General features: G+C 44.2%; 1 protein-coding gene across 2 annotated transcripts in view; it reads left to right on the forward strand.

The window, feature by feature from the left end:
• Window positions 1-27,334, forward strand: part of PATL1 (PAT1 homolog 1, processing body mRNA decay factor) — a 166,418-nt gene that overhangs the window by 48,190 nt on the left and 90,894 nt on the right. For both annotated transcript variants that reach the window (XM_073686135.1, XM_073686136.1), the window contains one exon: window positions 3,086-3,279. In XM_073686135.1, coding sequence (XP_073542236.1) covers window positions 3,086-3,279 — 194 coding nt within the window. The remainder of the gene's footprint in view (window positions 1-3,085; window positions 3,280-27,334) is intronic.

Below are 27,334 nucleotides of genomic sequence, written 5' to 3' on the forward strand. Positions count from 1 at the left end.
CCTGGTGATTTTGGCCTGATAACATGCACATTATTTGACACAAATGAGTTTGAATGGCCACTAAAGGTAACATCCTCACCTGTGATCTGTTTGCTTGTAATCAGTGTGTGTGCATAAAAGCTGAGTGAGTTTCTGGGATCCAGACAGACTCTTGCATCTTTCATCCAGTCACTGACGTTTCTGGATTGTGAGTTATGGGGAAAGCAAAAGAATTGTCAACGGATCTACGGGAAAAGGTAGTTGAACTGTATAACACAGGAAAGGGACACACAAAATATCCAAGGAATTGATAATGCCAGTCAGCAGCGTTCAAACTGTGATTAACAAATGGGAAATCAGGGGCTCTGTAAAAACTAAACCACGGTCAGGTAGACCAACAATAATTTCGGCCACAACTGCCACCAAAATTGTTCGGAATGCAAAGAAAAACCCACAAATGACATCAGCTGAAATTCAGGATTCTCTGAAAACTAGCGGTGTGGATGTTTCAAGATGCACAATAAGGAGGCACTAGAAGAAAAATGGGCTGCATGGTCCAGTCGCCAGAAGAAAGCCATTACTGTGCAAATGCCACAAAGTATCTCACCTACAATACGTCCAACAGCACAGAGACAAGCCTCAAAACTTCTGGAACAACGTAATTTGGAGTGATGAGACCAAAAGTGAACTTTTTGGCCACAACCATAAACGTTACATTTGGAGAGAGGTCAACAAGGCCTATGATTAAAGGAACACCATTCCAAAAATAAAGCATGGAGGTGGATCGCTGATGTTTTGGGGATGTCAGCTACAAAGGCACAGGAAACTTGTTAAAGGAAAGATGAACGCTGCACGTTATCAACAAATACTGGAGGCAAATTAGCACTCATCAGTGAAGCTATGACGCTCTGTTTCCTGCACCTGCGCAGTGAGGCTGTGTAATTAACAGCTTCACTGCCCACTAGCCATGTTCCCCGCGCGTGCGCAGTGAAGATGCGGACTACACAGACTCATTGCGCACGCACGGGACCAGCTGCCTGACATGTACAAATGCGCATGCGCTCCACAATAATAGCGCTTGCCTAAGGCAATATTCAAATACATGGGCGGCGCTAGCAGTGACTGAATGCAGCGCCCACTCATGACTGAATGAGAATCACACCCTTATGACTGAATGAGCAGGTAGGATCTAAGTATATTAAAGGTTCTAAAACCCTTATAGTTGCACCAATTTTAATGAAAACTTGTTGGTGATGCACATTACATCACTAATGCGGCTATGGGGGCAGTGTACATAGTAGCTAGAACATGACAGGTTCCCTTTAATTCTCATTAGAAGTTTTGGTGCAATATGCTTCTGGCTTTGCCTCCAGCCATGGGCTTTCACATTGTTACCATTAGCTGTTCTCACAGCTGACCCTAATGCTATGTTGGAGCAACCGAAAAGAGGATGATTAGGGGTGTATGGTACACCCTAAAATTTGCCTCCACCTCTCCACCCAAAACACCTACAGAAGTGCCTACTTTCTTCCCATATTGTTGGATGCCACTGGTTGTCTTGAGGCCTCCCATGGCCTCCTTCCACCACCACCACCACCTCCTGTACAGTATCTTTTCTTGTGGCCTTGCTTTCTGCTCCTTCATTTCCAGCAATGTAGTTAGCAGCCATAGATCTCTCTGGCTCTTTCTGGGAGATATATCTCCGCCTCATAGACCTCAACAGCTCATTCACATATTAAGAAAAGTGTAAATTTCACTGGAATAAGACATTGTATTGCAGATATTAAGATCTCATTTTATACAGTTTTCTATGTCCAGCATGCCCATATAGACTGCTTTAAAGGAAGGGAACCTGTCGTGTCAAAAGCACTAATAACCTGCAGGTTACTAGTGTTGTGAAGCCATGCAGCCGCGCACTGTCCAGCTGCTGGGACTGAATGAACTTTATTCCTCCGGCTGAGCAGCGCAGCTTCAGTTTCAGTCACTGTTCAGTACATAGTGGACAGAGGAAACCAAGGCAGCAGTCAGTCAGTGCCTGGGTGGTTACAGCCACCACTCACTGTGTACTAAGTCAATGTTCCCTAACTCCAGTCCTCAAGAGCCATCGACAGATCATGTATTCAGGATTATTCCATCACGTGTGCATTACTAAGAAAATCCTGAAAACATGATCTGTTGGGGGAACACTGTAGTAAGCGGTGAGTGAAGCCGTGCCGGCAGTGTGTCTATCTTGAGCCCTGTTCACACTGCACAAATTCAGTGCAGAATCAGGTATTCTGTCTGAATCCCTCTAAAAATGGAATTCTAACGAACCACAATGGGGCCATGGGGCCACATACTTTATATACTGCAATGTCGTAAAAGGAGTTTTTTTTTCTTCTTCTTTATATTCTCCTTCTGAAAGTGTCTGTTTAGACATGCGCAGAAAAGTAGCAGACCATCTTTCTATGCCCGTCTAAGCAGATGGACACTTTCAGACTAAAAACACGTATAGATTTCAATAGAACTCCGTTTGTCATTGCAGTCTATGACCCCATCTGGGATCGTTTGAGTCACATTTTTAGGGTGATCCAAGCGGAACCCCTAAACAGACTGCAAAACATGCAGTGTGAACATAGCCTTATTGGTATTTTATCTGCTTCCCTGAGGGGTTTATTTTTCCCAATAGATAATTGTTCTTTATTATGGTAACCATCTAGATTTTTTTTCTACTAGTTGCTACAAACGGATTCAACTGAGTGTCTCCAAAAGGGGTATAGTTGTTGGGGAGAACAAACACTTTACTACTTACAGTATGCCCACCGCCTAGTAGTAGCAGTTATAACCCTACGTCTGTTTTCCCCAATGAATGTGATGAGAAATTAATTTTACAGTGAGTAACAAAAAAAATTAAAAAAATCAATGAAAAATGTCGATGCTTACTGTTGCCCATGGAAAAATTCCAGAAATGGTCATTTATCCCTTTGCACCTTTCGTACATTAGGGTTAATATTGCTGGTGCATGATATTTTTCACTTATCTGACTTATTTTTTTCATTTTTAATCATTCAGAATTGTTTGTTTTTTTTATTTTTTTTCCTTTTCTAATTGATATGCTTTTTTTCAGGCTGCAGCTGGCCGGATGTCTCCCAGTCAGTTTGCTCGTACTGGTGGCCTCCATGGGCCTGTTATGACTGGTGTCACACCTAAGCTTTTACAGGGACATGTAGGGTCGATGGTTCCACCAGGAAGTGGAGGGTTCCGTCCCTTTTTCGGTGTTCCCTCTGCAGCTGCCCCAGGAGCCCATTTGAAAAATATAAGGTAGATTGTCAAATGAATAAGAGTAAAACTAAAAGGGTATTCTGATTTCAGTAATAGCTTCATTGTGCAATGAAAATGTATAGTTTTTTAATACCGTTAGGTCCAGAAATATTTGGTCAGTGACGCAAGTTTTGGCCTTTTATTGGTGTACAAAAACATATTCAAGATACATGTATACCGTTTGTTTTGTTTTTTTGGCTATAAGACACACTTCTTTCCTCAAATTTTGAAGGAAGTGGGGGTGCATCTTATAGTCCGAATCCCCTATAATGTTGAAATGTTGCTATGGAGCGGTGTAAGGGGAGTGGCAGAGCGGGGAACAGGAGGCAGGAGCCCACTGCTAAAGACGTCGTGGGGAGCAGTGAATATTCATTCTCCTTAATAGCGGGCGCGCAGTGTCAGCAGCAGCCACCGGCTCCTGCAGCTGCTCGGCGGTCACATGTGCCCGCTGTTAAAGAGCATGAATATTAATTCCTCTCCACGCCCATGGTGAATATTCATGCTCTTTGATAGCGGACACACGCAGTCGCCCAGCCACTGCAGGAGCCGCGGCTACACTGCGCCCGCTATTAAGGAGAGTGAATAATCACTACCCTCCCACGCCAATAGTCTCTGCTTGGGGAGCAGTGACTATTCTGGCAGATCATCTCGCCTTGTGAGGGCGCATGGCAGTGACGTCATGCTCGGCTCATACGGTGAGATCAGCTGCTGGTAGCAGAGCAGGACGCAGTTCTGGAGCGGAGGGAAGGAAGGTGGAGTAGTGGTTTTTTTTGTTTTTTTTTTTGTGTGCGCAGCTTGATGGGGATGGGGGTGCAATGCATACCAGGATGAGGGGTGACTGGTGCCAGGCATACCAGGATGAGGGGTGATGGGTACCAGGCATACCAGGATGAGGGGTGATGGGTGCCAGGCATACCAGGATGAGGGGTGACGGGTGCCAGGCATACCAGGATGAGGGGTGACGGGTGCCAGGCATACCAGGATGAGGGGTGACTGGTGCCATGCATACCAGGATGAGGGGTGACGGGTGCCATGCATACCAGGATGAGGGGTGACTGGTGCCATGCATACTAGGATGAGGGGTGAAGGGTGCCATGCATACCAGGATGGGGGATATTAGGACAGAATTGGGGACATTACCCCTATAATAGTATTCGCACCAGACCCCCTCCCCCATAACAGTGCATCCTGACCACATTTTTTGCTTACATTTTTTTCTATTTTCCTCCTGTAAAACCTAGGTGTGTCTTATCGTCCGGTGCGTGTTATAGGGCAAAAATTACTGTAATTAATATGGCCATAAAGTGCAGTCTATCGGCTTTAATTTGAGCTCTTTAATGGGCCACATGGGCTATTTCCTTGTTAATCCATCTTCAGTTGTGCAGGTAAAAGGTCTGGAAGTGATTTCAGGTGTGGTATTTGCAATCTAGACTGTGAGCCCTCGCGGGCAGGGTCCTCGCTTTTCCTGTACCAGTTTGCCGTTGCGTTTTTGTTCAAGATTTTTGTAATTGTTTTTGCTATGTATACCCCCTTTTTTTTTTTACATTCTTTAAGTAAATAGAACAGAAATAAATGACATCAGTGCAGCATATGGAATTAAAAACAAGGAAATGGAGATCATAACAATATCAATAAAAAGACAATAGTATCTCAGTGGAACAAATCAAGGCACTCGAAACAATATATAACAAGACAAATACAAAGCTAAAGCTAGTATACCTAGACAACGAGACCTAAGCTAGGAAAATGAATAATATCTGAATAAAGTATCAGAAAATAATTAATACAAGGGAGCATAATGTATGAGAGACATCACATACCAAAACAAAGTTGCGTGTTGGCAAGATTAATAAACCACCTGAATGAGGTAGGAGATAAACAGTAATGGGAAGGAGGAGGTGGTGCTCAAGATATGACAGAATAAGTAGTAGTTATTTTTAACCCACAAAACCGCTAAACCGGCCAGGTAGGTTTCCAGGGAAACCAAACCTCAAGAAAATGGGAATGCCGGCAAGTCTCCCAACTAGTGAGCTCCTTCAACCGCCTAATCATGTCAACCTTATTCAACCACTGAACGTGAGTGGGGGGGTGTAACCTGCAACCAGTGCAGAGGGATCAGGTATTTCGTCGCCACGAACAGTAGAGGGAGCAGATCATGTTTTTTAGGTTTAAAATTTTGAGATGGGCAGGATAGTAAGACTTCTTTCGGAGACGAGAGACCCCTTATCAAACCTAGGTCTTTCAACGTCTCCTCTATTTTAACCCAAAAAGGTCTAATATTAGGGCAGTACCAAAATATATGGGACATGTTCCCCACCCCTGCTTTACATCTCCAGCAAAGGCTAGAGTCAGACGATCCATAATGGCATAATAGTTCTGGCGTTCTATACCACCGTGTTAATATTTTGTACGAATTCTCTTGAAAAGAAATGCACCTGGAGAATCCGTGAGAATTAGTAAGAATGGATTTTACTTCTTCTTCCACCAAAGAGATGTTAAGTTCCTTTTCCCAAGAGTATATAAAGGAAGGTTTTTGGAAGGACTGAGGTAGGATCATATGGTTATATATCTTCGATATTCCTTTAGGAAAAGGGAACGAGAGTTTACATAGCATGTCCACCCATGAACCTCCTCCCGCACCAGGGAATTTAGATTTAAAAATCGAAAGAATGTGGGTGACATGTTTGTGGTGGAAGAATTAACCGGCCATGCATCCAGCAATGGGATTTTATTGGTCAGGAACTGTTTGATTGAATAGTTCGGCAAATCCGACCAGAGATTATAGGGATCTGAATAATTTGGGTCTAGAAAGTACGGAATGGTAGAAATAGGAGCCTGAGCTGAGGGAAGAATGCTCTTTTTTAGATCTTTATCTAAGTCTCGTTTAATCTTAAGGGAAGTGGTAATAGTAATATCACTTATGGCCTCAGAAGTGGGGACAACATTTGCCCATATGTATTTGTGTGGATTATTACCCAGGAGTAGAAGATCAATGTCTGAGGCATCCCCTCTTATGTATACCCCTTTTTCACATGTAAAGTGCCATGGAATAAATGGCGCTATAATAAATAATATTACTGAGAACCCACAACATGCGGTCAATAGAGCTCTCCATGGAAGAGAAAATGACCATCTTTAGGCTGAAAAAAAATGAAGAAATCCATCAGACATCCACAGAAGACAACAGTGGTGTATGATCTCTGAATACTTCCCATGGGGAAGAAAAGCTATACTTTATGCTCAGATTCAACCAAATGCAGCAAGGTTGATTGGACGGTGCTTCACAGTACAGAAGACAATGACCCAAAACATACTGGGAAAGCAAACCAGGAGATTTTTAAGGCAAAGTGGAATATTCTGGAATGGCCGAGTCAGTCATCTGATCTCAACCCCATCGAGCATGTATTTCACAGGCCTAAGACAAAACTGAAGTCAGCTGCAGTAAAGGTCTGGCAAAGCATCACAAAGGGGGAAACCCAGCTTTAAGTGACGTCCATGGTTTCTGCAGTTACGCATGGTCCTCTGAAGATTTTTGCTGAAACCCTGCTATGTGTAGCTCAGGCAGTTGGACGATCGCATCTTCAAGTCTCCTAAAAGTGACTATTAAATACAGTAAATAGTAAAAAACAAAACACAAGTTCAAATCACCCCACTTTTGTCCCATTAAAAGTAAAACAATAAAAAAAAAAAAGAAATATAAAAGTGGCATTATGGTCAAACCTTTATTTTAGCATACTAAATCGTGATGACCGATTCTCTTTAAAAATAAAACACAAAAAATACATATACACTGATCAAAAAAATAAAGGGAACACTCAAATAACACATCCTAGATCTGAATGAATGAAATATTCTTATTGAATACTTTGTTCTGTACAAAGTTGAATGTGCTGACAACAAAATCACACAAAAATCATCAATGGAAATCAAATTTATTAACCAATGGAGGCCTGGATTTGGAGTCACCCCCAAAATTAAAGTGGAAAAACACACTACAGGCTGATCCAACTTTGATGTAATGTCCTTAAAACAAGTGAAAATGAGGCTCAGTATTGTGTGTGGCCTCCACGTGGCTGTATGACCACCCTACAACGCCTGGGCATGCTCCTGATGAGGTTGCGGATGGTCTCCTGTGGAATCTCCTCCCAGACCTGGACTAAAGCATCCGCCAACTCCTGGACAGTCTGTGGTACAGCGTGACATTGGTGGATGGAGCGAGACATGATTTCACAGATGTGCTCAATCGGATTCAGGTCTGGGGAACGGGCGGGCCAGTCCATAGCTTCAATGCCTTCATCTTGCAGGAACTGCTGACACACTCCAGCCACATGAGGTCTGGCATTGTCCTGCATTAGGAGAAACCCAGGGCCAAGCGCACCAACATATGGTCTCACAAGGGGTCTGAGGATCTCATCTCGGTACCTAATGGCAGTCAGGCTACCTCTGGCGAGCACATGGAGGGCTGTGCAGCCTTCCAAAGAAATGCCACCCCACACCATTACTGACCCACTGCCAAACCGGTCATGCTGAAGGATGTTGCAGGCAGCAGATCGCTCTCCACGGCGTCTCCAGACTCTGTCACGTGTGCTCAGTGTGAACCTGCTTTCATCTGTGAAGAGCACAGGACGCCAGTGGCGACTTCGGGAATCCTGGTGTTCTGTGGCAAATGCCAAGCGTCCTGCACGGTCTTGGGCTGTGAGCACAACCCCCATCTGTGGGCGTCAAGCCCTCATACCACCCTCATGGAGTCTGTTTCTAACAGTTTGTGCAGACACATGCATATTTGTGGCCTGCTGGAGGTGATTTTGCAGAGCTCTGGCAGTGCTCCTCCTGTTCCTCCTTGCACAAAGGTAGCGGTCCTGGTGCTGGGTTGTTGCCCTCCTACTGCCCCCTCCACGTCTCCTGGTGTACTGGCCTATCTCCTGGTAGCGCCCTCAGCCTCTGGACACTACGCTGACAGACACAGCAAACCTTCTTGCTACAGATCGCATTGATGTGCCATCCTGGATGAGCTGCACTACCTGAGCAACTTCTGTGGGTTGTATAGTCCGTCTCATGCTACCATGAGTGTGAAAGCACAACCAACATTCAAAAGTGACCAAAACATCAGCCAGAAAGCATTGGTGCTGAGATGTGGTCTGTGGTCCCCACCTGCAGAACCACTCGCTTTATTGAGTGTGTCTTGATAATTGCCAATAATTTCCATCTATTGTCTATTCCATTTGCACAACAGCATGTGAAATTGATTGTCAATCAGTGTTGCTTCCTAAGTGGACAGTTTGATTTCACAGAAGTTTGATTTACTTGGAGTTATATTCTGTTTAAGTGTTCCCTTTATTTTTTTGAGCAGTGTGTGTATACAGTACAGACCAAAAGTTTGGACACGCCTTCTCATTTAAAGATTTTTCTGTATTTTCATGACTATGAAAATTGTACATTCACACTGAAGGCATCAAAACTATGAATTAGCACATGTGGAATTATATACTTAACAAAAAAGTGTGAAACAACTGAAAATATGTCTTATATTCTAGGTTCTTCAAAGTAGCCACCTTTTGCTTTGATGACTGCTTTGCACACTCTTGCCATTCTCTTGATGAGCTTCAAGAGGTAGTCACCGGAAATGGTTTTCACTTCACAGGTGTGCCCTGTCAGGTTTAATTAGTGGGATTTCTTGCCTTATAAATGGGGTTGGGACCGTCAGTTGTGTTGTGCAGAAGTCTGGTGGATACACAGCTGATAGTCCTACTGAATAGACTGTTAGCTGCTTTTTTCTTGCAATAATACAAATTCTAAGTAAAGAAAAGTAAAGATGACTGCTTTGCACACTCTTGGCATTCTCTTGATGAGCTTCAAGAGGTAGTCACCGGAAATGGTCTTCCAAAAATCTTGAAGGAGTTCCCAGAGATGCTTAGCACTTGTTGGCCCTTTTGCCTTCACTCTGCGGTCCAGCTCACCATAAACCATCTCGATTGGGTTCAGGTCTGGTGACTGTTAAGGCCAGGTAGCACCCCATCACTCTCATTCTTGGTCAAATACCCCTTACACAGCCTGGAGGTGTGTTTGGGGTCATTGTCCTGTTGAAAAATTAAATGATGGTCCAACTAAACGCAAACCAGATGGAATAGCATGCTGCTGCAAGATGCTGTGGTAGCCATGCTGGTTCAGTATGCCTTCAATTTTGAATAAATCCCCAACAGTGTCACCAGCAAAGCACCCCCACACCATCACACCACCACTTCCATGCTTCACGGTGGGAACCAGGCATGTAGAGTCCATCCGTTCACCTTTTCTGCGTTGCACAAAGACACGGTGGTTGGAACTAAAGATCTCAAATTTGGACTCATCAGACCAAAGCACATATTTGCACTGGTCTAATGTCCATTCCTTGTGTTCTTTAGCCCAAACAAGTCTCTTCTGCTTGTTGCCTGTCCTTAGCAGTGGTTTCCTAGCAGCTATTTTACCATGAAGGCCTGCTGCACAAAGTCTCCTCTTAACAGTTGTTGTAGAGATGTGTCTGCTGCTAGAACTCTGTGTGGCATTGACCTGGTCTCTAATCTGAACTGCTGTTAACCTGCGATTTCTGAGGCTGGTGACTCGGATAAACTTATCCTCAGAAGCAGAGGTGACTCTTGGTCTTCCTTTCCTGGGGCGGTCCTCATGTGAGCCAGTCTCTTTGTAACGCTTAATGGTTTTTGCAACTGCACTTGGGGACACTTTCAAAGTTTTCCCAATTTTTCGCACTGACTGACCTTCATTTCTTAAAGTAATGATGGCCACTCGTTTTTCTTTACTTAGCTGCTTTTTTCTTGCCATAATACAAATTCTAACAGTCTATTCAGTAGGACTATCAGCTGTGTATCCACCAGACTTCTGCGCAACACAACTGATGGTCCCAACCCCATTTATAAGGCAAGAAATCCCACTTATTAAACCTGACAGGGCACACCTGTGAAGTGAAAACCATTTCCGGTGACTACCTCTGGAATCTCATCAAGAGAATGCCAAGAGTGTGCAAAGCGGTCATCAAAGCAAAAGGTGGCTACTTTGAAGAACCTAGAATATAAGACATAGTTTCAGTTGTTTCACGCTTTTTTGTTAAGTACATAATTCCACATGTGTTAATTCATAGTTTTGATGCCTTCAGTGTGAATGTACAATTTTCATAGTCATGAAAATACAGAAAAATCTTTAAATGAGAAGGTGTGTCCAAACTTTTGGTCTGTACTGTATATTATATTCTTTCTGAATGGTCTGCCATTTTATATCCGGAGCAGATATACTTCAAGGATATCACTTACGATGATTTTACATAGGTTATATGGGATAATACACAGCTCAAAAAAATAAAGGGAACACTTAAACAACAAAATATAACTCCAAGTAAATCAAACTTCTGTGAAATCAAACTGTCCACTTAGAAAGTAACACTGATTGACAATCAATTTCACATGCTGTTCTGCAAATGGAATAGACAATAGATGGAAATTATTGGCAATTATCAAGACACCCTCAATAAAGGAGTGGTTCTGCAGTTGGGGACCACAGACCACATCTCAGTACCAATGCTTTCTGGCTGATGTTTTGGTCACTTTTGAATGTTGGCTGTGCTTTCACACGTGTGGTAGCATGAGACGGACTCTACAACCCACAGGTAGTGCAGCTCATCCGGGATGGCACATCAATGCGAGCTGTGGCAAGAAGGTTTGCTCCTAATGCAGGACAATGCCAGACCTCATGTGGCTGTAGTGTGTCAGGAGTTCCTGCAAGATGAAGGCATTGAAGCTATGGACTGGCCCGCCCGTTCCCCAGACCTGAATCCGATTGAGCACATCTGGGACATCATGTCTCGCTCCATCCACCAACGTCATGTTGCACCACAGACTGTCCAGGAGTTGGCGGATGCTTTAGTCCAGGTCTGGGAGGAGATCCCACAGGAGACCATCCACAACCTCATCAGGAGCATGCCCAGGCGTTGTAGGGAGGTCATACAGGCACTTGGAGGCCACACACAATACTGAGCCTCATTTTGACTTATTTTAAGGACATTACATCAAAGTTGGATCAGCCTGTAGTGTTTTTCCACTTTAATTTTGGGGGTGACTCCAAATCCAGGCCTCTATTGGTTAATAAATTTGATTTCCATTGATTTTTGTGTGATTTTTTTTTTTTTTTTGTCAGCACATTCAATTTTGTACAGAACAAAGTATTCAATGAGAATATTTCATTCATTCAGATCTAGGATATGTTATTTGAGTGTTCCCTTTATTTTTTTGAGCAGTGTATATACAGTGGGTACGGAAAGTATTCAGACCCCAGACTTTGTTTCATTGCAGCCACTTGGTAAATTCTAAAAAGTTCATATTTTTTTCTTATTAAAGTCCACTCTGCACCCCATCATGACTGTAAAAAAACAGAAATGTAGAAAGTTTCGCAAATTTATTAAATAAAAACTGAACTATCACATGGTCATAAGTATTCAGACCCTTTGCTCAGACGCTCATATTTAAGTCTCATGCTGTCCATTTCCTTGTGATCCTCCTTGAGATGGTTCTACTCCTTCATTGGAGTCCCGCTGTGTTTAATTAAACTGATAGGACTTGATTTGGAAAGGCACACACCTGTCTATATAAGACCTCACAGCTCACAGTGCATGTCAGATCAAATGAGAATCATGAGCTCAAAAGAACTGCCGAAGGAGCTCAGAGACAGAATTATGGCCAAGCACAGATCTGGCCAAGGTTGCAAAAGAATTCCTGCATTTCTCAAGGTTCCTAAGAGCACAGTGGCCTCCATAATCCTTAAATGGAATTAGTTTGGGACCACCAGAAGTCTTCCTAGACCTGACCATCCAGCCAAACTGAGCAATAGTGGGAGAAGAGCCTTGGTGAGAGAGGTAAAGAAGAACCCCAAGATCACTGTGGCTGAGCTCCAGAGATGCAGTAGGGAGATGAGAGAAAGTTCCACAAAGTCAACTATCACTGCAGCCCTCCACCAGTCGGGCCTTTATGGCAGAGTGGCCAGACGGAAGCCTCTCCTCAGTGCAAGACATATGAAAGCCCGCATAGAGTTTGCTCAAAAACATATGAAGGACTCCCAGACTATGAGAAATAAGATTCTCTGGTCTGAGACGAAGATAGAACTTTTTGGTGATAATTCTAAGCGGTATGTGTGGAGAAAACCAGGCACTGCTCATCACCTGCCCAATACAATCCCAACAGTGAAACATGGTGGTGGCAGCATCATGCTATGGGGGTGTTTTTCAGCTGCAGGGACAGGACGACTGGTTGCAATTGAAGGAAACATGAATGCGGCCAAGTACAGAGATATCCTGGATGAAAACCTCTTCCAGAGTGCTCTGGACCTCAGACTTTCCCCGAAGGTTCACCTTCCAACAAGACAATGACCCTAAGCACACAGCTAAAACAACAAAGGAGTGGCTTCAGAACAACACTGTGACCATTCTTGACTGGCCCAACCAGAGCCCTGACCTAAACCCAATTGAGCATCTCTGGAGAGACCTGAAAATGGCTGTCCACCAACGTTCACCATCCAACCTGACGGAACTGGAGAGGATCTGCAAGGAAGAATGGCAGAGGATCCCCAAATCCAGCTGTGAAAAACTTGTTGCATCATTCTCAAGAAGACTCCTGGCTGTACTAGCTCAAAAAGGTGCTTCTACTCAATACTGAGCAAATGGTCTGAATACTTATGACCATGTGATATTTTTTTTTTTTCTTTTTTAATACATTTGCAAAAATTTCTAAATTTGTTTTTTTTTTCAGTCAAGGTGGGGTGCAGAGCACTTTAATGAGGAAAAAAATAAACTTTTTAGAATTTTAGCAAATGTCTGCAATGAAGCCAAGAGTGAAAAATTTAAAGGGGTCTAAATACTTTCTGTAACCACTGTATTTATTGTGTTAACATATATCACCTGCTTAGTCCAGTTCATGTGCTAATAATTGCACTAAGCGATGCATGTATGCTGCTAGTCACCATGGAGATAATGTTGTTGTCATGATAGAAACTATAAGAAAGGTGATCCTCCGGCAAGGGCTGGCTGTGAGCGCTGACCAGTACAGCTCCGCTCAGTGGACCACCTGGAGGTGAGATGTCTGATGCTCATGCTTTCCCCAGTTGGACTTATACACCAGTGCAGGCAATGCAAACTAAGATAGAGAAGTACATGGTAGACATTACTAGACTCGCCTGTCCCACTGCAACAAGCCACCTCACAGACTCTAGGGTTTGTATGTGACTTGGCGTTTGCTGTCCTGCACAGTGCCGGCTGGGGTCTCTGCCTGCCGAAGCCATGACAACCGGACACAGAGAACTGAGCGGAACTGATACGAGTCGGAAGGGAAGGGGGAAGTCAGACATTTTCAGTTCACAGCCCTCCCGTTTGGACTCTCAGTAGCGCCAAGGGTGTTTACCAAGCTAGTGGCGGAGATGACTACCTTTTTGTGCATCAGGAACACATTAATAATCCCTTACTTAGATGATTTCCTTATAGAAGTTAATCGGAAAACCACTGTACTGCAGAATTGGAAGAAGTCACAGTTGTCCTAAAAAACCTGGGCTGGGTGGTGAAAACTCAAAAATCGAGACTGAAACCGACAAAGGTTCAGACCTTTCTGGGCTTGATTTTGAGCTCAGCGTCAGGCCTGTTTTCTACCTGAAGACCAAGTAAACAGGGTCATATATTTAGCCTCGGAAGTAATAGAGTCCCCAAACATGACCTTAAGGAAGGTTATGTCTCTGTTGGGAACGCTAACTTCCTGCATTCCAGCAGTCAAATGGGCCCAGTTTCACACACAGCATCTCCAATGGGAAGTTCTGTCCACACACAAATCATTAAACAGACGTTTAGAAGGGAAGGTAGATCTTTCCTTAGAGGCCACAAACAACTCCCTCTTATGGTGGACAGCCAGTGCAAACTTGATATCAGGGGTCCAGTGGGTGACACCAGTAGACCACATAATAACCGTCGCCAGCAACTCATTCTGGGGGGCACATCTAAGACGCCATACAATCCAGGGATCTTGGGAAATTCCAGAGAGTGAGAAATTGTCAAACCTAAAAGAATTGTGGGCAGTAGGCAAGGCCCTAGAAGGCTTTATTCCTCTCCTCCAGGGTCACAAAGTCCGAGTTATGTCGGACAGCCAAGCTATAGTAGCATACATAAACCACCAGGGAGGAACAAGAACAAGGTCCCACTCCCTAATGACAGCGGCGAGCTGGCTTTTTCAGGTAGCAGATCAACACCTTCTGTCTCTTACATCACTGCACATAAGGGGAGTAGAGAACACAAAGGCTGACTTCTTAAGCCGCAACAAGCATGGGCCCTGAACCGCAGTGTATTCCAGCAGATAGCCCAGCTATGGGAGTTGCCGGAGATAGATCTATTAGCCAACAAATCCAACAGAAGGGTAAAAAAGTTTTGTTCACTAGACCCAACAGAGAGGCCATATGCAGTGGATGCCCTACAGGTTCCCTGGAATTTCAAAATGGCTTATGCCTTCCCTCCAATAGCAATAATTCCAGCAGTCGTGAGAAAGATCAGGGAAGACCAGGCAAGAATAATAAATAAATAATAAAAGACCATGGTTTTCCCTGCTAAGACTAATGTCACTAACGGATCCTTGGATCCTACCGGACAGGCCGGACCGTCTTATGCAGGGACCAATATTCCACTCTCAAGTGAAGGTCTTCCATCTTGCAGTGTGGCATTTGAAAAGGCAATATTGAGCAACATGGGGTTTAAAAAAATAAATAAATAAAATGTATTCGAATAGGCAGTCACTCATTACCTGTTTATAACCCACATTATCAGGGCCTAACAGGGAAAGTGAGGGACAGCCACCGTTGAATGGGGGCGCCAAACTCGTATATTAGTGTACCAACCTCCATGACAGGCAGTATCAGTTGAGGCTTTTTAAGATAGGGCAGTTTTAAGTCTGTATTGTATATGAATGTTTATCATGTTTAAGACTTTACTGGCCCATATATGGCTATCTATTTCTATTTTGACTCAATTTTTAAAAAATAGTCCCTAAGGGATACTGGATGGATTTTTGATATAATTACGAACTTTCTTACTTGCACATCACAAGGGTTTTTTGGTGTTTTTTTTTTTTAAAAGAATCAGAATAAAATTTATAGTTTTAGAGTTTTTTTCATGTTTACACATACTCCTAGTTACCTCTACCCCAATAGTCTCTGGTACGTACAAACTGGGGTTAGCCTCTAGGACGCTTAAAGTTCAGGTATCGGCCTTGGAGGGCGTTATACTGCTGTAACCTAGCGGCCAATAAGTGGGTATCAAGATTCATTAAATCTTGCGATAGATCCAGGCCAGTTCAGGTTCCTAAAATTCCCTCGTGGGATCTGTACCTATACAAGAACGATCTGAAAAATTGCTTACCCTCTTAACCTCAAAACAATTATATTGGTGGCTCTATCTTCAGCCCATAGGGTGAGAGATTTACAGGCCCTTTCAGTAAACCCCACCCCCCAGCGCTGGGGTCCTGGGTTAAAATCTCACCAAGGACAACCTCTGCAAGGAGTTTGTATGTTCTCCCCGTGTTTGCGTGGGTTTCCTCCGGGTTCTCCGGTTTCCTCCCACACTCCAAAGATATATTGATAGGGAATGTAGAATGTGAGCCCCAATGGGGACAGCGATGATAATGTATATAAAGCGCTGCAGAATATGTTAGCGCTATATATAAAATTAAATATTATATGCACAAATATGAGGATAGAGTCGTTCTAAGACCGGATCCGGCTTATCTTCCTAAAGTGGCATTAAAATGTCATTGCACTTAAATTTATCTTGCCCTCCTTTTGTAGCAATCCCAAAAACTGAGGAGAGATACCATAATCCTGATGTGAGGAGGATACTATTACAATATATATCCTTGACTAGTCAGTGGAGGATGGACTAGTCCCTATTTTTAGCCTATCTGGGGAGTAGGAAGGGTTACTGAGTTACAAAAAGTAGCATCGAAGGATGGCTTAGGGAGGCAATCATTATAGCCTACTCATCTAGTGGTACTCAGATCCCGGACAGCATTAAGGCTCACTCCACCAGAGCCGTGGTGACCTCGTGGGCGGACCTTGTGGGCACAGAAAGCAGAGGTATCAATAGACCAGATTTGTAAGGCCGCTACCTGGTCCACACCATCCACTTTCTTTAAACACTATAGGCTGGATCTGTCCTCCTCTGTTGACCTAACCTTTGGGAGAAGGGTGCTTCAAGCGGTGTCCGCACCCCCACACCCAAGGTGTTACAAATTCTCCAGAAGTCTCTCAGGTGTGCCATCATGGGTGAAGGGAAAACACCAAGGTTACTTACTGGTAGCCGGTTTTTCCAGAACCCATGACTGTACCCATGTTTTCACCCCTCCCCCTTTCTCACCATTCGTGTATGCACTATAGTTTGGGTGTTGTGTGACATGGTGTCGGTCATCTATACAATATTTTCTCGGAGGTCCTCTCATGCTCTGTAACCCAGCTGATGCGGGGGAGAGGCACCGCCCTTTTATTTCAGAAGGTTTCCTGTCCTTGGTGGGGCGGATCCCACTGTCATGTGTGCCGTCATGGGTTCTGGAAAATCAGGCTACCGGTAAGTAACCTTGGTGTTTTTTTTTCCACTAAAATGTGACTTTGGCCTTTTAAGTTTTCAATTTTCAAAAAGGGTAATAGGAGAAAATGGACCATATAATTTGTTATGCAATTTCTCCTCAGTACTCCGATACCCCATATGTGGTCGAAAACTACTTTTGAGGCACAGTGCGAAGCTCAGAAGGGAAAGAGCACTATATTGTAGTGCACATTTTGATGGAATGGTTTGAGGGTGCCATGTCACATTGGCAGAGCCCCTGAGGTATCCAAACAGCAGAACTCCTCCATAAATTACCCCATTTTTCAAAGTACACCTCTCAATGAATTCATCTTGGGGTGCAGTGAGCATGTTGACACTACAGGTGTGTCACAGAACTTTATACCATTGGGCGGTAAAGAAAGGATAATTACATTATCACAAATTTTTTTTTAACCTCAGATTTTACATTCTCATACAGGGAAATGGGTGAAAGTGACACCAAAATTTGTCACACTTTCTGCTGAATGTGACACTATGGTACTGCTTAGCCACACTGTGAGACTCTGAAGGGAAAGAGCGGTTTGACTTTTGGAGAAAAAATTATCGTAGAATAGTTTGTGGACTCCATATACAGAGCCTCTAAGTGCCAGAAGAGCAGAATACCCCCTCAAGTGACCCCATTTTGGAAATTACACCTCTCTGGGAATTTATCTACAGGTGCATTGACAATTTTGACTCCATATTTGCCTGAAACAAGCAGCAATGGATGTTGCTGAGTGAAAATTGCAAACCTACTATTGTAGTTCCCAGTACATTGTTCCCAGCTCGTGCTTCTGGAGACATGCACCTGTAAATTTGGTAGGCTCTAATTGCTACAGAAATGCCAAAATGTGGACACTTAACTGCGGTTTATCCAGACTGTGGGGATTTGGGACTACAGAATTTGCTGGATTTTTTTTGGGGGGGTAAGGAGCTAAAGTGCTTTTCCAGAGCCTTTGTGCTACCTGTAAAGAGGAAGCCCCCTATATTTCTGTTGACAGATGACTGACCTGAGTGGGGACTTGCTTTTTTCGTGGATTGAGTTGAAGCTTTTATTGGGAACAGTTTAAATAACATTTTGGATCACATTTATCCTGTGCTCTACACTGAGCATTTAAATCAGGGTTTCCATCTAAATCTCCAAATGACATTATCAGATGAAACCCCCTAGAGATCTATTCACTATAATGATGCAGCAAATTTACTGCTGCATCATTAAATTGTTGTCTTGCCGCCGTTCAGCGGTGTCCTTCTTTTCAGAAGTGCACAAAACATGTGGCCGACCGTGCTTATGTACATGCTTAAATAGACAGACACCGCTGGATCATAGGACAGATGGCGTTCAGTGTCTCAATCTGCCTCATCATAGGGAAACTTCCACCGGGGGTTCTATCTGAATTGCATATTTCAGTGATTTACCGTATTGGGGGTGCATTTTATAGTCTGAATGTAGCTTACCGGGGAGTTGCGGTGATCACAGGAAGCGGGGTCCCTCCCTCAGAAACCCGGCTGCGGCAGAAGCGATGTGATGCTGTGGGCCCCGGATCGGCAGTCAAGCAGAGCTTTCCCGGTGGCCATTTTCCTGAAGCCGTGGGCCACATGCGCAGACTGGGATCTCAGCCCAGCTGAGATCTCAACTGCCCATGCGTCGCCTCCGGCGGCCATCTTCCTGAAGCCGTGGTTGTCAGGGAAATGGCCACCGAGATCACAGTCTGCGCATGTGCCAGCTTGGGTGGCCGATTCCCTCTAGACCTCTGCTTCAGGAAGATGGCCACTGGAAAAGCTTTTGGGGCACCCCCGTCTCCCACCCAGGACCCGCAGCATTGCTTTACTTCTGCCGCCGCAGGCTTCCTGAGGGACCATGGATCCTGTGACCCTCGCTCCAAAGCCCCCCAGGTAAGATACCTATTTGGACTATAATACCCCCATCTTATGAAAAATATTTTTCCCTATTTTCTACCCCAAATTTGGTGTGTCTTATAGTCCAAAAATACGGTACATGAAAATGTGGTGCCCCTGAGGGTTCGACTGCCACAGGGATGCTGCACTTCTCTAATGGAGTGTGATGTTCCTCCTCTGAGGTAAGAACAGTGCGATGGTCAGGACCCATCCTTCACATCCAACACCACACTTCTCCCACCAGAGGGGGCTAGAATGCACTAGGTGCTGCCCCTCCTGGTTATCGGGAGACTGGGGAACCAAGAGATAGGGGAACGATTTAGTGGGTGAGGGTGGAGGACTCACATTTTAGTGACGCATTAAATTTCATATTTAACACACAGCCATCTTGGTTTATGGTCCCGTCCTTTCTGTCCGTCAGGCTGTCCTTCAGTCTGCCCCATGATGGTTCTTTGACTGTTCTACTGTGACCTCCTACCCTGAACGCGGATCCTGTGTGGGCCTGCATCGGATGGAGACACAGCCCTCGTACCTTGGCCTTGGGTCGAGGGGCAGGTTGCAGATAATGGATGTCTCAACCCGGTCAAGGACCATGACCAAGAAGGCCCGGAGCTCAGGAGTGTAACTCCACCGCAAATGGGTCCCAGGGAGGATGCAGACGGAGCGGTATACGCCACCTGTCCTCGCCAACCTGATTTATTCAGAGGGATTCCGGCCCCCGACACCTGACCTTGCTGCTCCATGTCCTGGTCAGGAAAGTCCGGTAGGCCCTGAGGATACCACCGGGTAACGGAAGGAGCGGAGCTGCCACCCATACCCCTTTTTCTGAGAGGACTTCAGAGGGAGACCCGGCCTATCTACACACACACAGACAGGAAAGGGCCCGGTCTGAAGTCTAGGAACACTCTGGTGCGGGGTCCTGATTGAACACTGGACCTACTCGGAGGTTGTCGGACCCCCCCCCCCCATCTCTGGTGACCGCAGAACTCCGTGAGGAGCAGGGAGAAGCCTTGCAGCTGTACTCTACAATGTGAGTAAAAACCCTGGAAGTTAGCCCCTATGGCCTCCGGACTCTTTATTCTGCAATACATCACACTACGCGGCACCAGACTTCCTGGACTACTATGCCCTTCTTCCTGTCCCTCTGCCCTGAGGCCCTGCTCCGCCTGTGGGGAGTAGTAACAACGACGGCTGCCATAACACCATGCCGCAGCGGACTGCAGCAGCGCTGGTGGCCTTCACCAGGTGCCACAGGTGGCGTAGCCGAGATCAGCCACTCAACCCGGATAAGCCCGTACCATCTCTTTTGCTTAAGTGTGACGGCCCTGGGCACGGGTCGGGTCCGGGCCACGGCTGCACCCCATCTCTACATCAAAGGACCCGACTCCGAGTCCCCCATCTCCCAGGGTAGGGCTTGCAGAGGACGCGCGTGAGTCACACAAAAACATTTTTGCATCACCATATTTTGAGTTGTCATTTTTCTATAGTTCTGCCAACAGAGTTGAGAGGGCTTGTTTTTGCAGGACGAGTTGACGTCTTTGTTACCTTTTTCAGTCCCATATCTTTTTTGATCGCTTTCTATTCTGATCCATTAGCACAACGCGATCGCAATATTGCCGTGGTAATCGGAACGGAGAGGGAGCTCTCTCCCTCTGATGCTGATCGATGTCGCTTGCACTATTGATAGCATCAGAGTGGTAAATGCCCCCTATTGGCGCTAGTACAGATTGTGGGTGTTGCCCCATGGTATTAGTTCTCATATAGCGCTAACATCTGCTTTTGATTGCGCTGGCACTCGGAGTGAGGCCGTGCGATCGGCACGCTGTATGTGTCGCAGTTTGCGGGAACGCACCTTCTGCAATGCTGTACATGTTTGGCGGATGTCGTGAAGGGGTTAAGTAATGAAACAGGCAATAAGAATCTGAAGACATATAGGGTCTTTCCCGTGCTTCAGTAAGACCACTACCGGCGCCTCCTTCATAGTATGGGAGCTCCCTACTCTTAAAACTTGTTTCATAGGGCTCAAACAAACAACGTGTAAGGAGATCCCCATTAGTCTTGTGCCGATCCTCTACCAAACCGTCGGTTCCAGGAGTTTTCCGGAAGGTAGCCCTTTAATAGCAGCATCTATCTTCTCTTCACAAATCAGGGCAGCTAAGACCTCCAATTGTTTATGGGACAGGCACCACAAGGGAAGACCGGATAGAAAGGTGTCTGCCACATAGTCACATTTAGAAGTGTATAAATCTTGATAAATAGCCCATTAATCACATACGGGTCTTTATGCAATTTCCTAATAGGGTTAGCTGCTTAGCATGAGCCAAGTAAGCCAATTCCCAGCTTCAAAAATGGCAGTTTCCTTCGTCAGGTTTTTTGAGTCTACTGCTTGGCCAGATTAAGTAATTCTCTCTGTGGCTGAGCCAGTTGATGCAGACGTGAGGTCCGCAATAAATACTTCCTCTTTCCTTTGGACCTCAGTAGACAGAGACCTCTCCCTATCTTTAAGGACAAGCCCAGCAACTCGAGAAATAAACGTCCCACTAATCATAGTCTTATAGGCATCCCATGTGATCAGTATTGTGTTTGCAGAATTCAACAATTGCAGAGTGAACTACCTCGGAAACTACCGAGAATCTTGCCAGGCTGGATGCATATGCCAGATTTTAGAATTATTTGGGGGCACCTATCCTCACTTTTACTACCAATATGGAATGATCAGAAGTTCCCCATGGCGTATAATTAACATCTTAAACTGAGGGTAGAAGATGGCGAGATGCACAGGCCAGATCTATCCTGGTAAAGGACGTCTGTACAGTTGTATAATATAAAAGCACCTGCTGTTCCGCATACTTCCATTGCCAAAGTTCCGTTAATTTAAGAGCTGAACACGAGACGTAACTGTAGAGAAGCGTCATCTAGACACCTGTATGGCCTATAGGTTCTTCAGGAACTGCATTAAAGTCACCCACGCGTAATATAGGGGTAACTAGAAATGATACAACCTTTTGGGAGATCAGTTTTTTTTTAATATAAGTAGGCAGAGGTTAGCACATAGTTTAGGTAGGGTCATGGCCAATTGCAGTCTGCCATATTTAGTATAGTTTTTGCCCAAATGCAGTTTACATTGTAGCAGCAATCTTTTCCAGGATGGAGTAGATTTAGTTAAGAGGCTTACTCCTAATGAATTTTGTGTATCTTACTTCAGTGGACTTTCCTTCAAAACCATCTTTTTGAATTGGCAGCGTACATTTTAAATAGGTCAGTTTCCTCAGGACAAGGGCTGCACTATGGGACATAAACTAGGAGGCGCTATTATCAGATAACGGTACACTTTTGGGGTGCAGTATTCCTCAGATTTTCCCATTGCCTGTTTAAAATAGATACTGGAATGTGTATTTTGTTGAATACACTTCATATTTATAGGGCTTCCTCTCTAGCTATTGTTAATAGCCTAGATTCTGTTGAGTGGCTAGTGTAGAGCTTCCTTATTTCTCCCATATTTTCAATTATTGATGAGTGCAGACGGCTTTTGTCATTGAAGGAATCCCAGGTGTGATGACCTTGATATCTTCTCAGCACCTTTTGCTGGGTCTTGCATGATTCAGGATCTGTCTATCTTCTGAATGCCTACTCCTGGTACTATAACGTTTGTTATGCACGTAGTAAAGATGTTTCAAGGTTTATGAAATTCAATTAATATTTTATATCAGTATTGTGCATACAGTGAACGTGGCTTCTTTCTCTGCTCCGATTCTTAAAGCCCACCATTGTCAATAGAAAGCGGTCTACCAAACAATTGTTCTGCCGGCAGTTAACTTTCCCGACTCCCGAAATCATCTGTCAGGGAAGAGTCTGGAGGCCCTTATACACAGAAACCCACTGATGTTAGTCTGTGTATGGGTGCTTTAGCTAACTTTTAGCAGTTAATTCTCCTCTCCGCTTCCCATTCTCCTTGCTATAGACTTTATTAACATTTCAGGGAGCATGTCAGATGATTGTAGCTAGTTTTTGTCTGAAACAAAGTTTGAAGATCTATCCAGGGACTATAGGAATAATCTAGACCCGTCCATCACTGCCCTGTGGTTTGAGCAGCAATAATTGACTGAAAGATTCCCTTTAATTATCAACCCTTCAAGAGTTGAGTCGAAACTGGTGCAGAGGGGGAGCTGTGGATTTGGTGATTTTGCACTTCTCATGATGATCAGAACGAAGATGATGTGCAGCCACTGACTTGATCTTCAGAGTCCAAAACAAATGCAGTAATATGGGTCTAATGAGCCTTTTGCCTGTATGGCAATCAAATGACCAGGGAGAAGTGTTACCTTAAAGGCAACCTGCCACAAGATTTTCCCCTTATAACGTACAGCCAACATCCTTCAGCCCTCTATTACCGGATGATTCTGCTCTGCAAGACAAAGTTTTTTTATTGTACTCACAGAGGGTGCGATCCAGTACGATGGACGTCTTTTGGTCTTGATCTGGTTCCTCCTTTATTCTTACGATCGCGGGCTTTCTTTCCTGCATTCCTTGTGGAATGATGCATTATGATGCTTTGAGCTGCACTCACCAGGGCAGTCAGAAGTGTGGCTGTGCTGAAGCGTGATGGGGGTTACTGTGTGGATGGCGAAAGACGCCTCGTCGACATGAAGCGGGGGACGACTACTATCATAAGAAAAGTCGCCAGAACAAGACCAGAGACTCCCATCGGACCGGACATCGCTGTCTGAGTATAATAAAAGCTCTTTTTTTGTGCCTTGCAGAATGGATTGGGGACATTGTTACATCATTCTAGAATGCTGTATATGAGGGCTAAAAGATGCTTGGCTGTACTTTTTATGAAAAACTTGGTGACAGGTTCCCTTTTAAGACCACATTCACACATTTGTTTCCAGCTTTATCTATAAAATGGACTGTTTTTCTCTTGTCATCCATTGTGCATAAGTGTTGAATCCATTTTTTTTTTTCCGTGTTTTTAAAAACTGAAGCAGGTAGACTCTGAACACTCATTTTTTTTACTTTAACAATTGATCAGATTAAAAATAGATCCCCATAGAGGCCAGGACCTCCAAGGTGGTTTCAGAAATGCTGCCGGTGCCACGAGCGTCATTAGATAAGACAGTGGGAGCTTAGGGAGATAAATAAGTGGCTGAGAAATTGGTGCAGGAAGGAAGGGTTTGGGTTCATGGAGAACTGGGCCGACTTCACTGTCTGCTACAGGCTCTACAGTAGCGACGGGCTGCATCACCATGGAGAGGGTGCATCTATGCTGGGGGAAAAATGGTGAGACAGATGGAGGAGCTTTTAACCCCTTTACAGCCCAAGGTGGTTTGCACGTTAATGACCAGGCCAATTTTTACAATTCTGACCACTGTCACTTTATGAGGTAATTACTCTGGAACGCTTCAACGGATCCCACTGATTCTGAGATTGTTTTTTCGTGACATATTGTACTTCATGATTGTGGTAAAATTTCTTCGATATCACTTGCGTTTATTTGTGAAAAAAAAAAGGAAATTTTCAAAATTTGAATTTTTATGCCCTTAAATCAGAGAGATATGTCACACAAAATAGTTAATAAATAAATAACATTTCCCACATGTCTACTTTACATCAGCACAATTTTGGAACCAAAATTTTTTTTTTTGTTAGGAAGCTATAAGGGTTAAAAGTTGACCAGCGATTTCTCTTTTTTTCCAACAAATTTTACAAAACCATTTTTCTAGGGACCACATCACATTTGAAGTCACTTTGAGAGGTCTTTATGACAGAAAATACACAAAAGTGACAGCATTCTAAAAACTGCACCCCTCAAGGTGCTCAAAACCACATACAAGAACTTTATTAACCCTTCAGGTGCTTCACAGGAATTTTTGGAATGTGGAAGAAAAAAATGAACATTTAACTTTTTTCACAAAAATGTTACTTTAGACCCAATTTTTTTTTATTTTCGCAGGGGTAACAGGAAAAAATGGACCCCAAAATTTGTTGTGCAATTTCCCCTGGGCACGCAGATACCCCATATGTGGGGAAAAAACACTGTTTGGGCGCTCAGAAGGGAAGGAGCGCCATTTGAATTTTCGATTGTAAAATTTGCTTGAATAATTAGTGGACGCCATGTTGCGTTTGGAGAGCCCCTGATGTGCTTAAACAGTGGAAACCCCCACAAGTGACCCCATTTTGGAAACTAGACCCCCCCCCCCCCTGGGAACTTACCTAGATGGGAGGTGAGCATTTTGAACCCCCCAGGTGCTTCATAAATTAATCCGTAAAAATGAAAAAGTATTTTTTTTTCCAGTTTTTCATTTTTACGAATCAATTTGTGAAGCACCTGGGGGTTCCAAGTGCTCACTATGCATCTAGATAGGTGCCTTGGGGGGTCTAGTTTCCAAAATGGGGTCACTTGTGGGGGAGCTCCAATGTTTAGGCACACAGGGGCTCTCCAAACGCGACATGGTGTCCGCTAACAAATTGAATGGAAAATCGGCTCAAATTGTTAGCAGACACCATGTTGCGTTTGGAGAGCCCCTGTGTGCCTAAACATTGGAGCTCCCCCTCAAGTGACCCCATTTTGGAAACTAGACCCCCCCAAGGCACCTATCTAGATGCATAGTGAGCACTTGGAACACCCAGGTGCTTCACAAATTAATCCGTAAAAATAAGTGTTTTTTTTTTCCCACTTTTTCATTTTTACGAATCATTTTGTGAAGCACCTGATTCACTGTACACCTTGATAAAATCCTTGAGGGGTCTAGTTTCTAAAATGGGGTCACTTGGGAGAGGATCCACTGTTTAGGCTCATCAGGGGCTCTCCTAGCGCGACATGACGTCCACTCTCTATTCCAGCCAATTTTGCGTTCAAAAAGTCACACAGTGCTCCTTCCCTTCTGAACCCTGCCATGCGCCCAAACAGTGTATTTTCCCCACATATGGGTTATTGGCGTACTCAGGAGAAATTGCACAACAGGTTTTGGGGTCCATTTTTTTTCCTCTTACCTTTTGTGAAAATAAAAATATTAAGGCTAAAAGATCATGTTTGTGGAAAAGTTTGATTTTTTTATTTACACGGCTCTACGTTATAAACTTCTGTGAAGCACCTTGGGGGTTCATGGTGCTCACCACACATCTAGATAAGTTCCCTGAGGGGTCTAGTTTCCAAAATGGTGTCACTTGTGGGGGGTTTCCACTGTTTATGGACATCAGGGGCTCCCCAAATGCGACATGACGCCTGCTAATTATTCAAGCAAATTTTACATTCAAAAATTCAAATGGCGCTCCTTCCCTTCCGAACCCTGCCGTGCGCCCAAACAGTGGTTTTCCCCCACATACAGGGTGTCGGCGTGCTCAGGAGAAATTGCACAACAAATTTTGTGGCCCATTTTCTCTTGTTACCCTTGAGAAAATTAAAAATTTGGGGCCTGAAGTAAAATTTGTGTGGAAAAAAGTTAAATGTTCATTTTTTTTTTCTCTCCACGTTGCTTCAGTTCCTGTGAAGCACGTGAAGGGTTTAGTAAACTTCTTGAATGTAGTTTTGAGCACCTTGAGGGGTGCAGTTTTTAGAATGGTGTCACTTTTGGGTACATTCTGTCATGTAGACCCCTCAAAGTCACTTCAAATGTGATGTGGTCGCTAAAAAAAATGGTTTTGTAAATTTTGTTGGAAAAATTAGAAATCGCTGCTCAACTTTTAACCCTTATAACTTGCTAACAAAAAAAAAATGTGGCTTCCAAATTGTGCTGATGTAAAGTAGACATGTGGGAAATGTTATTCATTAACTATTTTGTGTGACTTATCTCTGATTTAAGGGCATAAAAATTCAAAGTTTGAAAATTGCAAATTTTTCAAAATTTTCATCAAATTTGTTTTTTCACAAATAAATGCAAGTCATATCGAATAAATTTTACCACCATCATGAAGTACAATATGTCACGAAAAAACACTCAGGCTATATGCCCACGATGCAGAAATCCTCCGGATTTTTCCTGAGCGTTTCTGCATCTCCCTGGCCGAAAAAACGCATGCGGATTGTACATGCGTTTTCCTGCCAGGGACAAGCGGAAGTGAAGCGTTCTTCACATGCATTTCAGCATGCGGGTTGACAAGCGCTTTCCAAGCGATTTTAGCATCACTTGGAAAGTGCTTGACAACTTGGTCACACTATATAAATCCATGCAACCGGCATGGATTTATATAGTGTGACCTTAAAGAATGGTAAAAAATAAATCTATACTTACTTTCTGATGGCAACCGGAGTCTTTATTCGATCCGTCCTGGCTGCCGGCAGCTCGCTGCACACTGAAGGACCTGCTGTCACATGACTAAGTGACGTCAGCGCGGTTCTTCAGTCCACTGCGATCTGCCGGCAAGCGAAGACAAGCAGGTTCTATGGTACCCGTGTTCGAAGGAGAGTCTCCTGTCCTCCACACCCGGTTACCGTCCGCACATTGAAACGCATGGATTCCGCATGTACAGATGCAGTGATGCAGAATCCATGCGTTCCAATGCAAGTCAATGGCT

Source organism: Phyllobates terribilis, unplaced genomic scaffold (assembly GCF_046119375.1).
Source record: "Phyllobates terribilis strain yellow unplaced genomic scaffold, ASM4611937v1 Scaffold_5__5_contigs__length_657084704, whole genome shotgun sequence".
NCBI lineage: Eukaryota > Metazoa > Chordata > Amphibia > Anura > Dendrobatidae > Phyllobates > Phyllobates terribilis.